We start from the raw sequence: 16,964 nt of genomic DNA on the forward strand, positions 1-16,964 counted from the left end.
ACAGTGATTTTGCTCCAAAAGGGATACGTGGTAATGTCTGAAGACATGACATTTTTGACTGTCGCAACTAGTACTACTGGCATCGAGTGGGTAAAGGTCAGGGAAGCTGCTAAACATCCTACATTGCACAGGACAGCCCCCTACTCCACGCCCCAGGATAAAAAACTGTGCCAAAGTTCAGAAATCCTGAGACAGACAGAAAGACACACGCATACTCATAAATGTAATCTATCAGTTTAAGAAATATGAAGAAACATTCTAGAGATTTCTTGGAACCATTTAACAATTCTAAAATGTTTCTTTATAATATATCTAATGTCAACTATTAAAATTTCTTCAACTCTACTAAACATTCAAATTACATGTTACATTTTCAAGTAAAGTATTTTGTACTCTATTCTCAATCTTTTAATTTATATGTAGTCCAATAGTTAAGAGCGTAAGCCCTGAACAAGTCTGCCAGGGTTCAAATCCTGGCTCCATCATTTGGTTACCATGGGAGAGGTTTGACAGTTACTTAACCTCTCTGTGCCTATTTCCTTGACTATGAAATGGGAATGGGAATGATGGATTAAGAGGAATAATGCCTACCAACATACATAATAAGTATCTTACATATTAACTCATTAACTCAAATTAAAAAAAAAATACTGAAAACACCAAGTGTTAACAAAAATGTAAAACAATTGGAATTCACATACTTTGCTGATGGGACCATGAACAGGTACAAAGCTGCTAGCTCTCAGTCCACAAATCACTACATGACTAACCAATGCACATTATCATCAGTGACCAATCACATCGTATCCTTCAAAGGCTTTTAGATTAGTCATCGTGCATCTGTTATTCAGTTCACACACAGACAGCAACATGTAGTTTTCTGTTGCCTTCTTGTTCCCAGTGACAAACCCATGTGATATTTTACAAAAATGAACAATTCAAAGAAAATCAGCTAACAAAGACAAAAGTGCAGCCAAGAAACAAAAAAAGTGATAATGGTGGTAGTGAAATTCAAACTGAACATAAATGGAGTTACAGAACAAACAGCTGACCATGGGAATGTTGACAATGCTGCTTCAAGATCTGCAGATACTAACTCCTATATATAAAACAGATAAACAAGTTTATACTGTATAGCACAGGAAACTATAGGTTCCACTACCTCAGGATAGTCTCTCTGCAAAGGCAAACCTTCCAATGTCTTGACCAAGAAATCATCCAACCTATTTTTATTGTTATTTATTTTTCCATCATTCAGAAAAATGTTTTTACTTAACAAAGCAATATTTTAACCTTCAACATTATTTCCAAATATAATTCTCTTTACCTGACCTGCAGGAAAAGTCAGTGAATAGAGACAATCTTTTATAAATAAAACATTTTAGAAAAGAATCCTTTATAATAAAATATAAAATTTAAAGCTTTTTTCCTCCCATAGTTTTTCTTAAATCTTCAGTGCCTGCTGTTAGAGGTATGCAACTAACCACTATCAAATGACTAATGAATAAGCAAATACAAAAGAATTATTAATAGAAAAATTTTAAGTCTTCTGTTGTTTAACAGTTTATATTTTTGTATATTCATTCAAGGTTTTAATTCTATACCATATATTTAATAGATACTTTCTACTAATAAAACCTTTGACATATCATTTAAAGATTTTTTCTATTTCATAGAGTCTGAGCTAAAGATATCATTACTTCAGGGTCCACCTCAACTTTTGCTACTTCAACAAAACACCACTATTATATTCAAGAAATACTCCTATGTCCAAAAATGAGGAATTAAATCACTGTAACTTGACAGCTGAAAAAAAATCTAGAAAAACTTGACAAAACCATTTTTTTTTGTTTGTTTTTTTAGCAATCTTCTCAGAGTCATCAGAGAGCTAAGAATGCAGTAAACAACTATGGATCCAACATACAAGAGAAGCAGGAAGCTCAGAGAGCTGGGCCTGTCTTTTGGGGCAGCTTTTGCCTCTGTATCTGCCAATTTCAGAAGCAGTAGCTGAGAGGCTGAAAAGCTGAGAAATAATTTTGATAGCTTCATAAGAGTAGAATATTAAAATAGAGTCCAGATCTTACCAAGGAGGGCTGAAACCCCAAAGGGTTACACAATGAGCAGGGTGAACTGGAAATAGACTAGCCTGGCTTCATATGACCTAATTTACCTACATTCCCTGACGTGACCCTGAATTGCTAATATTTGAAATACTTAGAGGTTTCTGTTTTCCTGTTCATTAAGATTTCTTAAAATTATTTCAGATGTAAAATCTCATTTTAACAAGAAAATCTATGCACTTAAAATTATATAAGTAAAATAGATTTAAGCTAGACATCCTTAAATACAGAACTGTTTCCTGAAGAACTGTATAAATTAAAACAAAGCTGTCAGAGTACTTAAAATGCAAAACATAAAATCTCTATAGATTATCATTAGTTTGCTCAAAAAAATTAAAAGGGAAAAATCAACTGATAGGAATATTACAACTTTATTCACACTATTTTTCTTTTAAAATGTTTCAGTGATGATTAGCTATAAAATTCAATCAATATCACCTAGTATAATTTTCTTTGTGCAAGTATAGTTCTAATTTTAAGAAAGAATTGTGTTTAACATGACTTTGAAACATGCTGAACATAGCAACAGGATACTGGAAACAAGTACATTTAACTGCCATTCCATAAATCACAGGGTAAAACTTTGCACTGCAAGGAAGATAAAGTTCCATTTACTGCAAAGTTTCTAGCTATGTTGAAAATGAGGATATCAACAAACATAATGAGTTCAACAGAATGAACTATAAGGAAAAACAAAAAAGAGTTCTTGAAGAAGGAGAGGTACAATCAGAACACTCATTATGAAGTCTCATAGGATAAAGATTCAAGATGAAGTTACTGCAAATGAGAGAAGGTGCCAAGAGCACACTGTTAACAGGATCCTGTGGGTTCTGGACTGCTGTCACTCCACACTGCCTAAGAAACCACTCGTTCTCAAGTCTAGCTTCACATTAGAGCATCTGGTGATCTTTTTAAAAAACACTGTTGCCCAGGCTCCACCCAAGACCAATTAAACCAGATCTCCAAGTGTGAGGACCAAGAATTATGTAGCATCCTTTTAAAAAGCTTTCCATCTAATTCAGAGTAGAGCCAGGGCTGAGAACCACCATTATTAGACAAGCTGCTATTACATGCTCTTCATTTCAGAGTCGCAAATTATTGCCCTACTCCAGAGGTTGTAAATTCTAGTTTTAATTAGTTGGGAACACTGAAAAGTCAAGAGAGTTAACATTTTTAAAAAATCTGGATTTCTGACTCCTTTTGAAGCAGGCCACACTGGGCTATATTCCTAAATAGCAAAGATCAGCTGGTACCAGGAAGCAGCTGCTCCAGTCTGACTCTCAGCAGTCGTTTACATTTCCTAACTGGTCATGTAGGCACATGAGTTATTGCCACTAATAGACAGGGGCATTATTACCACAGAGAAACGAATACGTTAACTACTTTCCTGTAAGTATTACAACTACTTCATGCGTAATAACTGTATTTGTGTACACTCACATAACAAAACACAGTAATTTGAGTCAATCTTGTAAATGTTTTCACATCACCCTCTTCATAAACCGACTTCTTCCTTTAAGCACAACCTGGCATTGTAACATAAAAACTACCTCCCCTCAAACTCCTGAGTATTAAGTGCACATTGATGGTTTTACCTCAAGGTCTTGAGTTACATGGGGCATAAGATTTTGTTCTAAATCCTCCATCCTCTAAGAAAAGGGGGAAAGAGCCCAACAAATTCCTTATTTAAGTTCATACCATCCCCTTGTAACCCCAAACTGCCCGTATTACCAACCTTCTGGTAACCTTCCCACATTTCCTAAAGCCTTTAACTCAGTGACACAGTCTGCACCGAAACACATCCTACCCATATCATGAGTGACTCAAAGTTCATGTGGATCATCTGTGCAATATGGTGGCAATTCCCTGACCACCTCCTACCTCTTCACATGACTTTAGCCACTCACTTAAATCCTAAACCTTGCCACTTATTACCCAGAGGTGCTCTTCACCAGAACCCAATACTACATATTCTTATAGTCTTCTCTCTCAGTTTCCTCACTCCTACAATAATTCCACCTCCACCTCATGAATACCTTCAAGTCTCCTATATTTTCTAGTAGTCTACGAACCCCATCTGGTCTCACCTGCCCTTTCAGCCTAAATTACAGTATCTGAACCACTCTGAAAACCACTAAATTTCCCTCCCAGCAATTCTTGGTACATCATCTTAGCCAACCCAAAGCCTGAATTAACCCCAAAATGTGTGTTCTTCACTGATATAGCTGGGTTGCCATAACCTAGAGAGAAATTACACAAGCCTACAGACTGAACCCTCTACGGACACATGGTCTCCAACTTCCACCGTGCCTCCAATTCCACCAGCAATAATTTTACCTATCATTAGTGAGCCCCATCTCCCATTCAGGTCAGCAAGTATTCTATACCTTGATAATTCTCCCCAAGTCCTTTACCTTGCCCCAAACCTTTCACTGTCAATGGGTTACTTCACACACTAAAAAACAGAGCAGTCTTCACGCATGAACTACCTCAACTGCCAGCTGAGATCCCCTCTCCCCTAATTTGCCTTCATCTGCCCCCTCATTTCCTCCTTCCTTTCTTGGTACATGAGTCTCTCCTCCCTGCCATTAAAACTTAGCCCTTCTATCATTGTCTTCATCCTCATTTACCTTGCTTCATCAGGCATCCCTTTTCCGTCCTGTATCTTCAACCTCTCTTTCCCTTCTACCTATAAATATGCTCAAGTTACTGATCACTTAAAAAAAGATTTTAGATGATCTCCCTTTTTAGCCAGTGTCTTTCTCCAGCTAACAACATTCTCTACTTTCCATCTGAGTCAAGTATTTTTTTAAAAAAAGTTTACCCATCCAGGTTGAATCTACCCGCTTCACATGAAATTCATCCTGACACAGCCAAATCCAAGAGGTATTTTAATCTTTACATCACTGAAATATTCAGTTGCATTAGATGTTGGTGACCCCTATATTATTTAAAAAGTTTCATTTTCCATCACTTCTGTATAAGTGCTCCCCAGGTTTCTGACTTTAGTCTACGGCTTTTGTCTAACTACATCTTCTCCTTAGACAACCTCAATTTTGAATGGAGCTCCTCCCTTCAAACCATTTCTCCTGGACTGACAATCTCAGATAATGGAACTATTATACACACAGTAAACAAAATAAAGAGTCCACATACTTCCCTCTTTCTTTTCCCCACATCCAACAACCACATCTTGCTGATTTTTCACTTCCTAAGCATTTATCAAATTTAACACTCTTCCTCCATCCCAGCTCCCCTTCTCCAATTCAGATAGTCATGATTTCTTGTTCTAAATCTTGTGCCATCTTGAAAAGTCATCACCTACGATGAAGACAAAATAAACTACAATCTCATTGAGTTAACTTAGCCTCTCCTTCCCTACCAACCTAAAATTTTTCAGTCACTTCTGACAGTTTATAGAATAAGACCCAGGCTTTTTATAGATTAATCCATAACTCCCCAGCTCATACATAATCCCCTATTAATATGCTACACATCATGCTTTATATAGCTTTGCTCATGCTCTTCCCTTTGTAGAAATATGGTCCCTGTTACTCCTTTTCTGATTAACTCTAACTTTTTCTTCAAGTTCTGTTTAAATTATCTGCTCCTACAGGAAACTTTAATAAAGCCCCAGCACAGTTTAAGTGCTTCTTTGTCTTCTATGGCACTTTATGAAACTCCAGCATGTATTATATTATGCCATTTACTTGTGCTTCTGTTTCACTAACTAGACTGTAAGCTACTGATACAAGCAGGGTGGCCTACACACAGTAAACACTCAATAAATATTTGAACTAAATCAAAAATGATGTTTTATAATATTTTCTCTGTCAAACAGAACATCACCTAAGAAGGTAAAACAGCCATAATAAAATTAAAAACTAAACCTACTTCTTTAAAGTATCAGTAAGTATGAAATACTGAGTAAGTCAAAATTTTCCATATATAAATTCAGAAAAAAAACCCACAGTATTTATAAATAAAGTATACTGGCCACTTGATAACACTCTTGTTCCACATTTAAAAATACTACTTAATATTTTAAATAAGTTCCATCCAAAAGTTTATTCTAAGACCTCATAACTATAGGGGAAAAAATGAATCTGTTAAAAATAACCTCATTCTGTCTAAATCAATAACCCCTGATAAAGTATGACATGCTCCTTGAATACAAAATGAAATAAACCCTAACATATTCTGAATTTCATCTACATGCGTTTTGAACAAATAGATAATTTGATCACTGGGTAAATACAGTACCAAGATTAGTAAACAATGACTTACTGGAAATGTAGGTAAATTATCAGGTATGCAGCTCTATTAAATAAAAACATGATCACTTTCAGAGCAGGGGTCGGGGGTTAATAAGGATGATTTAAAAAAACTTGATACATTCTCCTTCCTCTGTTAGCTGTTATTTAATCCAGTTGCTGCCAATGATTCCACACTCCCATTAATAAAACATATTTGAATATGAATCACTAGAATATATATGCTGGATTTATAAAGTACATAATGTGCTACAATGTGAAACACATAAAACAGAAAGTGAAAGAGATTAATTATAAACAGAACTTTCCAGGGCCAGTAACAGACAGACAGTGGAAGATGGTGTGAAAGCAAGGCACCGCAGCAGTGACCAGTGATGGCAGCGAAGGTGCTGGGGAGTGAGAAGACCCACAGGGGGTTTACCTGCAAGAATGTAAGCAGGTATACCGAGGGTACCGATTTTAGGTCTAAGATCAGATTTTAGCTTATTTACAAGCTAATGAGTTAGACTGCTACTATTTCATGGATGCTGGCAGAAGACACAAGATTCTTGGGTCAGAGATAAAGAATACTGTCAGCACGGCAAACAACATAAACATTGACATGTTTACGTTCTCCAGGTCCCAAGTTCCACAGGGATGATGTGATATAAGCCCAGATGGATGCACATGTGGTGGGTTTGGTTCATAACTAAGGAACACTGAACTTGGGAAACCCACTATTTTTACACCAAGCAATCAGCAAGCCTGCTCTTTGACAAAGAGAGAGACATTACCTTATTCTTCAAGAGTGCTCACTAAAAACTCAGCTCTGAGAAATAACATGCATAAAAAGTGGCCAGGGCTTTGCATTCTTGGTGTATAATATTGGCAAGATGTGTAGGAGTGCAGAGACCTATGGATGACTGTCTCTCCCAACAACTGGAAGCCAGATTTCTCACTGATGAAGGAGGTAAAATATGGAAAAGATAAAAGGATATTGCCATGAACTCATGATTTTCAGTATTTGTAAGTAGTGTATAAAAGTAAATACAGATGTAAATGTGTGCGTACATATGGCCATGCGTGTGGGCATGTGCGAACCTAGTATCCAGCTCTTGGTTATAAAAAAAAAAACCCACCCTCCACTAAAAAGAATCTATGCTCCTTAGAGAAACTGTGGACTTTTGGGCCAGGGCAGAGAAAGTATAAGAAAAACCTAGAATATCTTTCATCAGAAAGTAAGAAAATAATCAAAAATGATGTAGGTAAGTCAAAACAACACAAATGACCTTCATTTGGAATGGATTCTTATATGACACCAAAAGCATTAGCAACAAAAGGAATAATAGATACATTAGGGTTCATCAAATTTTAAAATTTTGTACATCAAAGGACATTATCAATAAAGTGAAAAGCCAACCTACAGAATGGGAGAAAATATTTACAAGTCGTGTGTCTGATAAGGATTTAATATCCAGATCTGTAGAGAACTCCTAAAACTCAACAAGAAAAAGACAAACAACTGAATTTTTAAATGGGCAAAAAAACTGAATAGACATTTCTCCAAAGCAGATACACAAATGGCCAACAAGCACATGAAATGCTGTTCATCATTAGGGAATGAAACGCCAATAAGAACCACAAGATACCATTTCACACTTAACCAGGATGGCAATAACAACAGTCATGGTGATAATGATGATGACAATAATAGGAATATGATGAGTGCTGGTGAGTATGTAGAAAAACTGGGAAAACTTGTACATTGCTGGTGGGAATGTAAAATAGTGCAGCCACTATGGAAAAGAGTTCGATGGTTCCTCAAAAAACTAAACATTAAATTACTATATGACCCAGCAATTCCACTCAATGTATGCCCCCAAAAGAATGGAAAACAGGGACTGAAAACAGACAGTTATATGCCAATGTTCACTGCAGCATTATTTACAATAGCCAAGGTGGAAACAACCCAAATGTCCATTAGGGGATGAAAAAAACAAAATGTGGTCCATACATACAACGGAATATTACTCACCCATAAAAAGGAATGCAGTTCTGATACACGCTGCAATGTGGATGGACCTTGAAAACACTATGCCAAGTGAAAGAAGCCAGACACAAAAGAACAAATGCTGTATGGTTGTACTTACATGAAATATCTAGAACAGGCAAGTTCCTAAAAATAGAAAGTAGTATGGTGGTTGCCAGGTGCTCAGAGTAAGAGGAAATAAGGAGTTATTGCTTAACAGATACTCGAGTTTGTCTGGAGTGACAAAAAGTTTTGGAAATGGTGGTGATAGCTGCACAACACTGTAAATGTAATTAATGCCAGTGAATTGAACATTTGAAAATGGTTACAATGGCATATTTTATGTTATATATATTCTAGCACAGAAAAATACTTTTTTAAAAAACACAAGTTACTTTGAAGGGATTCACAATGGCCAAGCCTGGGCATCAAAATAATGACAGTAATGGAACATAACACACTGAGTAAAATCGAAATCCATGAGTCCACAGATATAAAAGAGGTTCTGCTTGTTTTTTAAAGAGGGGAGTGAAGAGAAAGTTCTTTCTCACAATAGAATACCTGCATAATAAATATAGAAAGAAGCATCTAATTATGAAATCAGCCGTTAAAAAGCATCTTATTAATAATTAATTCAGGCAAGAAACATAATGGATGCTAAAACCAGGGAGTCAAAGTGGGATGAAGAATGGCATAATCACATGGTTTCAAAGTATCTCCCCATAAAACACTAATTTTAAGGGAGGAGGCTAACTTCACAGTGAAGAAATTTTGCAGACCCCATCTTACTCAAGCACTAAAAGTCAACACCACCGATAAGGGGACAAATCAACAACAAGTACAACCTAACAGGATGCAATACAGCATCACTGCAGGGACTGACGCCCTAGCAAAAATGCACAACCTGGATCTAAACTTGAAGAAGCATTAGACTGATCTACATTGAGAAGTATTCTACAAAACGTCTGCCCTGTATTCAACTTGCCAAAAACAGCCATGAAGATCAAGAAAAAGATTGAGGAACTGTTCCAGATTAAAGAAGTCTACAAAAACATGACCTACGAGCTCAGATTAGATCTTTTTGTTATAAAACACATTACTGGGGGGCACTGTTGGAGACATTAGTGGGGTCTCTGGTGAAGGGTCACAGAAGAGTTCGAATTACTCTTGCAACTTTTCTATACATTTTTTAAAAACCTCTTTCAAATAAAATGTTTTAAATATTCTAATATTTTCTTCCCACAGTACAAACAATTACTGTGTATATTCCACTGACAAGAACAAAAACACTGACTAGCATGGTTCTCCTAACTGCTCAGAACCTTATCCTCTTACCAATGTACACAACTACTCTCTTCATCTGGCTTACGACGCAGTGATTTTCTTCCCTCTAGAACCACAGCTATTTTCCATTCACAAAGTCTTTTAGGTAGGAATTCTTTAATGAGCCCACCTGACAGGGAACAACTTATAAACAGCCAGAAAGATGCCAGGCAGTAAAAGCTATAGCTTTTGTAAATAGTGTAAAACCTGAGATGTTACTGAAGACATCCAGACACCAAGTTAAGGTGCAGGAAGGTGCTGGAGTAGAAGCACTTTCTACTCTACAAAACCTGCTCTATTTTTATTCATAAAAATTATGTTTTTTTCCATCTGTTTACTATCTATAATCCGTACTAAAATGTAGGCTTCAGGAAAGTAGGAACTTCTTATCTTCAGAGGCTAAAAGAATATCTGACATATACAAGATACAATAAATATTTATAAAATGAATGAATATACCCTATAGAAAGAACTCTATACCCTGAAAACACAGAATATCCCTTTTTTAATAGTTAACATTTATTAAATGATTACTATGTGACAGGCATGAAAAAGTATGCGTGTTAAGTCATTTAATCCTTTTTTTAGAAACTGCAGTATAGTTGATTTACAATATTGTGTTAGTTTCAGGTGTATAGCAGAGTGATTCAGTATTTTGGCAGATTATACTCCCCCATCATTTACTACAAGATCGTGGGTATAATTCCCTGTGCTATGAAGCATATACTTGCTGCTTGTCTATTTTGATACAGTAGTCTGTATCTGTTAATCCCATACCCCTGATCTGTCCATCCCTCCCTCCTTCTTCCCTTTGATAACCACAATGCTATCTATGCCTGTGAGTCTGTTTCCGTTTTGTACATACATTCATTTGTATTATTTTCTGGACTCCACATATACATGATACCATATAGTATTTGTCTTTCTCTCTTGGTCTTAATGCACTAAGCACAATATTCTCTAGGTCCATCCACGTTGCTGCAAATGGCAGTATTTCATTCTTTTTTTATGGCTGTGTAACATTCCTATGCATATACACACACACACACACACACACACACACACACACACACACACACATACACACGCCACATCTTCTTAACCCACTCGCCTGTTGATGGGCTCCCAGCATGCTTCCATGTCTTATCTGTTGTAAGTAAGTGCTGCTGTGAACATTGGGGTGCATGTATATATCCGGAAAAAAATTTGAAAAGAATGTATTTCGTTTTAATGACCATGCTATAGTTAAGAAAGTTGATCAACTAATGATCAATGAATTTCAAACAGTGGAGTAAGAGTACAGGCAACAGTCTCTGATCACAGAATGACTAGAATATATACTATGTCACAAGCAGTGTAAAACTGCTATGTATCAGAATCAGCGGGATACAGTTACAGCAATGCTTAAAGGAAACTTAATACTTCTGTTAATAAATAAGAAGAAAAGCAAATTAAATATCCAAATTAAAAAGACTTTTTTAAATGAACGCATAAGTGTTTTAGGTTTTTAGAAGGCAAACTGAAAACATCTATTCAAATTTAAAATGTATATACCCTTTGATCCAGAAACTCCACTTCTAGCAATCTATCCCATGGAAACTAAAGCAGTGTTTCATAAAGGTATTACAAATTCAGATTTACTGCAATACTGTTTTGTACTCGAAACAGCATAAATATTCATCAATAGGTGAACAGCTTAATTATTTAGTATACCCACATAATAGAACACTACCTGGCCATTAAAAAGATTCAAATTAACATTAAAGCAAATAATTTGGTGGGGTTTTTGCAAGCCTCTGAAGGAGAAAAGCAACTTAGAGAAAAAAGTATTTAACATGATCTCATTAACAAAAATCAAACACACCAAATGTTTATGCATACAGAGAAAAGTGTAGTAGAATCTGTTGACATGGCTGTGGCGACCGAGGAGTCACACATGTGATTTTATTTCATTTATGTAAAATTATATACAGACACAGGAAGGAAAAATGCTAACAAAGGCAGGACGAAAGAATAAAGATATAAACAGAACTCTTATTTTAAAAACTGAAAAACAACAAAAGTAAAATAATCCAAGAGCCATTTCTTTGGAGGGAAATATAAACCATTAGTTAATCTAATTCAAAGTTTTTTGGGTTTTTTTTTTTTTATTCTGTTTTTCACATTTAGGCCTTTATTACAGCAAATTACTTATTTTGACATGCCAGGCTTCCAATTTGGTGGGGGTTTTTTTCCCCTTCAAATGGACAGCAGTTTGTCCCAGCACTCTTTATTAAAAAAATACATTCTTTCCCCATCTGATTTACAATGTTAACGATGGCTGTATCCCAAACTCCTAGACATACCTAGGTTTGCTTCTAGACTCCCTATTCTGTTTCACTGTTTACATTACCACAGCTTTATAAGTTTTGATATATGGTATTTTGAGTCTTCGTATCTTTTTCAAAACTGTTTTTGCCATTTTGCTCTTTACCCTTATTAATTTTAGAATCAGCTTGCCAATTTCCATGAAAAAAACAAATTAAGACAAAAAACCCTGGAATCACACTGAATTCACCCCTAAATCTGAAGAGAACTGATATACTTGTCTCTTCCCAGTCAGTGATGTCGTATGTTGCTCCTTTTATTCAGGAATTTTAAATGTTCTTTAGAAATGACTTGTAATTTCATCCAAATAGGGGTCACACACTTCTGTTAAATTTATTCCTATTACTCCTTATAGTTTTGGGGCTACAGTGTTTTTAAATTACGTTTTCTAATTTATGTTGCTGGTAGATGATTTTATCACACTGAACTTTGATCATTTCCTAATTGTTCTAATAGTTTATAGACTCTCTTGGACTTTGTGCATAGATAATTATATCATCTGTAAATAGGTCTGTTTCTTTCATCCTAACCCTTACACCTTTATTCTTCTTGTCTTGCTGAGGGGCTGAGACCCCCACTACCATGATGAGTAGAAGCAGAAGCAGTGACAGCATTATTGCTTTGTTCTGATTTTAAGACAAATGCTTCTAACTTTACCATTCAGATAGCAAATGTCTGCTTATCAGATAAAGTAAATTCTCTTCCATTCCTAGCTGACTGAAAATTTTTATAACTACTATTTGGTGTTAAATTTCATCAAAGCATTTTGAAAAATTTTCCGCATCTATCATCTCTGTTGCTTCTTTTGAGAGAGGCAGTCTGCCATGAGTTCTGAACGCCCCTCCACATCCCTGCCACATGTGCCAAATTAAAAGACCATCCACTGATACTGAACAGTTCTTGTAATTGGTCACGCAGATAGTTCAACAGGTCAAGATGACCACAGCATAACTACCGTGTGACTGCTTGTTCCCCATTAAATAACTGGCTTGCTTCCTATTTGCAACAAAAGGTACCCAGCTTTTAACTCTCGCTTTCTCAGCTGCAGTGCATCCCACTGTGTGCACAGCCACCACCCCTGCCCATCACATCACCCTGTGGACTTGGGAGCAGGGAACTGACGCTACTGTGCTGACTGTGGTGCTGAGTAATACTGCTCTGCTCCTATCCACTGAATCTTGTTGTCCATTTTTGGCACCTGTGGAGTTGTGGCAGTTGGCTCCTTGCCATTCTCTGTGAGTTTGGGGTTTTTCTCTGACAGTTCACAAGAGATCTTTCAAAGGCTCCTTTTACAATTTCCAACACTACCAGAGTGAAGTCATTTAAATACACAAATATCAAACTAGTTAAACCTATCTTTTTTTCTAGCTATTCTATCAAATGCCTCTATAAGTAACCAAAGTTAATAATGATTGAGATCCTTCCAAGGTGTGTCTTCCCAACAGAACTTAACTGATCAAAATAAAGCAACTGAGAGATACTTTATAATAGGAGACAATTTATAATGACTCAAATATTTTCAGAAGAATAGTTCTGGAAAAAAATGCCTACTTTCTAATTAAGTAAATATGTATTTTATAATCCATACTACACATTAAGATTAATAATTAATTTGAAAAAACTAATAGTTCAAATACTTAATATATATTTTTATTATCAATTACAAAATGCCAATAGACACAGAACACTAGTTACTAGTGCCACTAATGTTATATTATATAGTCACAAAAGTGTGCCTTGAGATTAGATTTCTACCGCAGACATCTCAGTGAGTTATGTTATTATTTTTATCTTTTTACCTGTATTCAGGCTGTCGGCTTGCAGAATGATCATCTCTTGTCCACCTATAGCCAGATTCATCCTGTAACATAAAAACTTTACTCAGATATTCATTTACATAATTTTGGTCAAATAGGATATATGTATATATATCTAACAGCACCATTAGAAACTAGTCTCTAAAACCAAAATAATATGAGGGCAAGAACAGCTTTCTAAATTTCTCTAAGCTTCAAAGGCACAAAAAAGAATAAAAGATATTGCAAGTCATCTGTTTCAACAACTAATTTAGTAGACTCAGAACCTGTGGTACCACTTATCACTATTAAAATGCTTGAAGTATTCCTTTGGTAGGTCCAAACAGCCTCATCGCCAAAGACACATGCCAACCCTCACAACCTAGAAAGTCTGTTCAAGAACAAAGGTTCAACTTAAATTTAGTCAAGTACACATTTCTCAACCTTTCATTTCATTCTTCCTGTATCAAATTTGCACGTCAATTTTCAGATTCAAGTCCAATGAGGAACTTGTTGTTTTACCACGTTCCTTGTTTAAGTTTTCTTTTCTCATCTTACCTCCCATTAAAAACTGCAATTGGAAACAGTAAGAAATCAGTGCTTACTGATAAGCTGTATCACAGAAAGATGTGGCACTGTTTAAAATTAATCAAAGAAAGCACATTTTGTCCTCTAAAACAGACAAATTTGAAAAGGTGCATAAAAAAGAACCACGTAATAATCCACACTCACAGTTATACATAGGACAATGTACAGTTGGCCCTCCATATCCACAGGTTCTGCATCGATGGATTCAACCAACCACAGATCAAAAATATTTGCGGTGGGGGGATTCCAGAAAGTTCCAAAAAGCAAAACTTGAATTTGCCGCACGCCAGCAACTATTTACATGGCACTGTGTTGTATTAGGTATTGTAAATAATCTGGGGCTGAATTAAATCATAAAGAAGATGTGCATAAGTTATGTGCAAATGCTATGCCATTTTACATAAGGGACTTGAGCATCCTTGATTTTGGTATTCTGCGGGGTCCTGGAACCACTCCCCGGCTGATATCGAGGGACAACTGTAACACTGCACTACCTACAATCAGAAGCACTGATACAGCCAAAATAAATACTATCTTCATCTTCCTCTTTAGCGTCACGTACCCTATTCTTACAGACGTAAAGTGTATTCATCATTTTCCTTACCAACATTAAATATAAACAAACAAAAGAAAAGAAAAAAACGCAATAGCTGTAATAACATTGGATCAAATAAGTAGTTTGCTTTATATTAACTGAACTCTACATAAGAATTAGTGTCATGAGAATCCTCAGGATCTCAAGTGGGCTTGTTTTATTTGAAAATATTTTAAAGAGAAAATGTATAAAATATGAACAACCACAGTTTGTAACAATAATGGTAAAAATTATTATCAAGGTACTATTATGTTGCAAAGTTTTAGAAGAAAATCATGCTCATAAGGCTTCAAATACAAATTGGTCCAATGAATCCAAAATTCCCTGTCTACACTCAATGGCCACAGGGTTCTTCATATGAGTGATAACTGTTTATGCAAAGGTCAAATTGTTTCTCCTTGAGACTACCTGGAAGAATGGCTCCAATGGCAAAATCTAGTATTTCTAGAATAAAGATAATGTATGCTTACTTTTCAATACTGAACCCCTCTTCCTAAAGGAACAGCATGACATTTAAAGTTGAACAACAACAACAAAAAAATCAATTCTACGAGAAATAAGGAAGCTATAACATCCCAAACTTAAAAACAAACACAGTGAAACACTGAGTAGTCTCATTTCCACTTCAGAACTGTCAAGGGTCACTATGATGAGGCAGTAAGAAAACTGGACTCCCAGACATAGCTCATCCTGGGTCAATCACCTTAGCTCCATTTCTTCAAGTGTAAAGGATGGAAACTAATTCCAGTGGCCAGTGGGAGGTCAAAGTTTATTATAAACAACGTCTGTTGGTGTACTGTTAATCACAATAATGTTTAGTAGAGAAAGGGAAAAAAAGAATTAAACGTAGGAAAACAGTCTAGCAGAGGAATGCTGTAAACATGCAAGCTGGGTCAAAGGAAGTGCATCAAGCAATAGTTCCAAGTTCAGTTAACACATTACTGCAACATTAAATATATACTTCTAGATTACTAAAGCTGATAAAGAGGGAAAACATAATAGTAACAGTAATAATAGCCAATATTTAAACAAGTGCATACTATAGGTCAGGCAATGCTTTGAGTGCTTTCTAATCTGAGTTAGGAAGTAGACTTTAGTAATGACTACAACAAAAATGAGACTGAGTCTCAACAACCTTAACCCAACCTCACCCATAGCATTTCATCACGATGAAAATAAAGTAATTTTAAGTGGGCACTTCCAGTTACAGATGGTAACTACATGCTTAATACTTAATAGAATACAAAAGCAATATATAAAGTTATCTTCATCTGATTCTACAAATCCTTGCCAGTTTAGGGGATAAAAAAGCAGGCTAGCTGAAGTTAATGTCATTTAAATAGAGCTATCCAGAGGGCTTACCCACTTTGTCCAGCACCCCAAGGTTCTTGACTACCAGTTCCCATTTGACAGCTCCAGCAGGCAATTCAACAGAGCATCAAGCAGGAAGTGTTTATTCAACTACCTTCATGGCCAGTCACATAAATTCCAAAAATTACATACTTTTTTAAACTTACAAAAAAATAACAATTAGTACATGGGGGAAATTTACATACTCCTCTGTGAGGTTGACCACTTCTTCGATCATGAGAAAAACTGCGGCCCTCGTCATATTCTCGGTAATCAACATGACTGTAATATCTATTGTAGCTTCCTTCACCAGGTCTGTCTAGCAGTGGTGGTTTCTTTGGCACAATATTAACTACTCTATGGTAGCCATCCTAAAACAGACAAAAAGAAATATATAAAAATCACTAATTTCTCTAATTGGTTTTTGGAAAGGTTTTTAAAAAGCACAGGAGTTCTTAGCTTTAATCAAATAAAGTAAATGTATAAACAAATAAAAAAATGCATTAATGAAATAACATGAATATAACTAATAGTAAGGTCTTC

At 35.8% G+C, this 16,964-nt stretch overlaps 1 protein-coding gene across 8 annotated transcripts in view; it reads right to left on the minus strand.

Annotated features, from left to right (window-relative positions):
* The window catches only part of PPHLN1 (periphilin 1), a 119,353-nt gene that overhangs the window by 72,786 nt on the left and 29,603 nt on the right, over positions 1 to 16,964 (minus strand). For 4 of the 8 annotated variants that reach the window (XM_010970546.3, XM_074375012.1, XM_074375011.1 and 1 more), the window contains exons 3-4: positions 16,628 to 16,792; positions 13,892 to 13,953 (exon numbers count right to left, since the gene is read on the minus strand). In XM_010970546.3, coding sequence (XP_010968848.1) covers positions 13,892 to 13,953; positions 16,628 to 16,792 — 227 coding nt within the window. The remainder of the gene's footprint in view (positions 1 to 13,891; positions 13,954 to 16,627; positions 16,793 to 16,964) is intronic. The other 4 variants (XM_010970547.3, XM_074375015.1, XM_074375014.1 and 1 more) reach the window with 1 other exon arrangement.

Source organism: Camelus bactrianus, chromosome 12 (assembly GCF_048773025.1).
Source record: "Camelus bactrianus isolate YW-2024 breed Bactrian camel chromosome 12, ASM4877302v1, whole genome shotgun sequence".
Classification (NCBI taxonomy): domain Eukaryota; kingdom Metazoa; phylum Chordata; class Mammalia; order Artiodactyla; family Camelidae; genus Camelus; species Camelus bactrianus.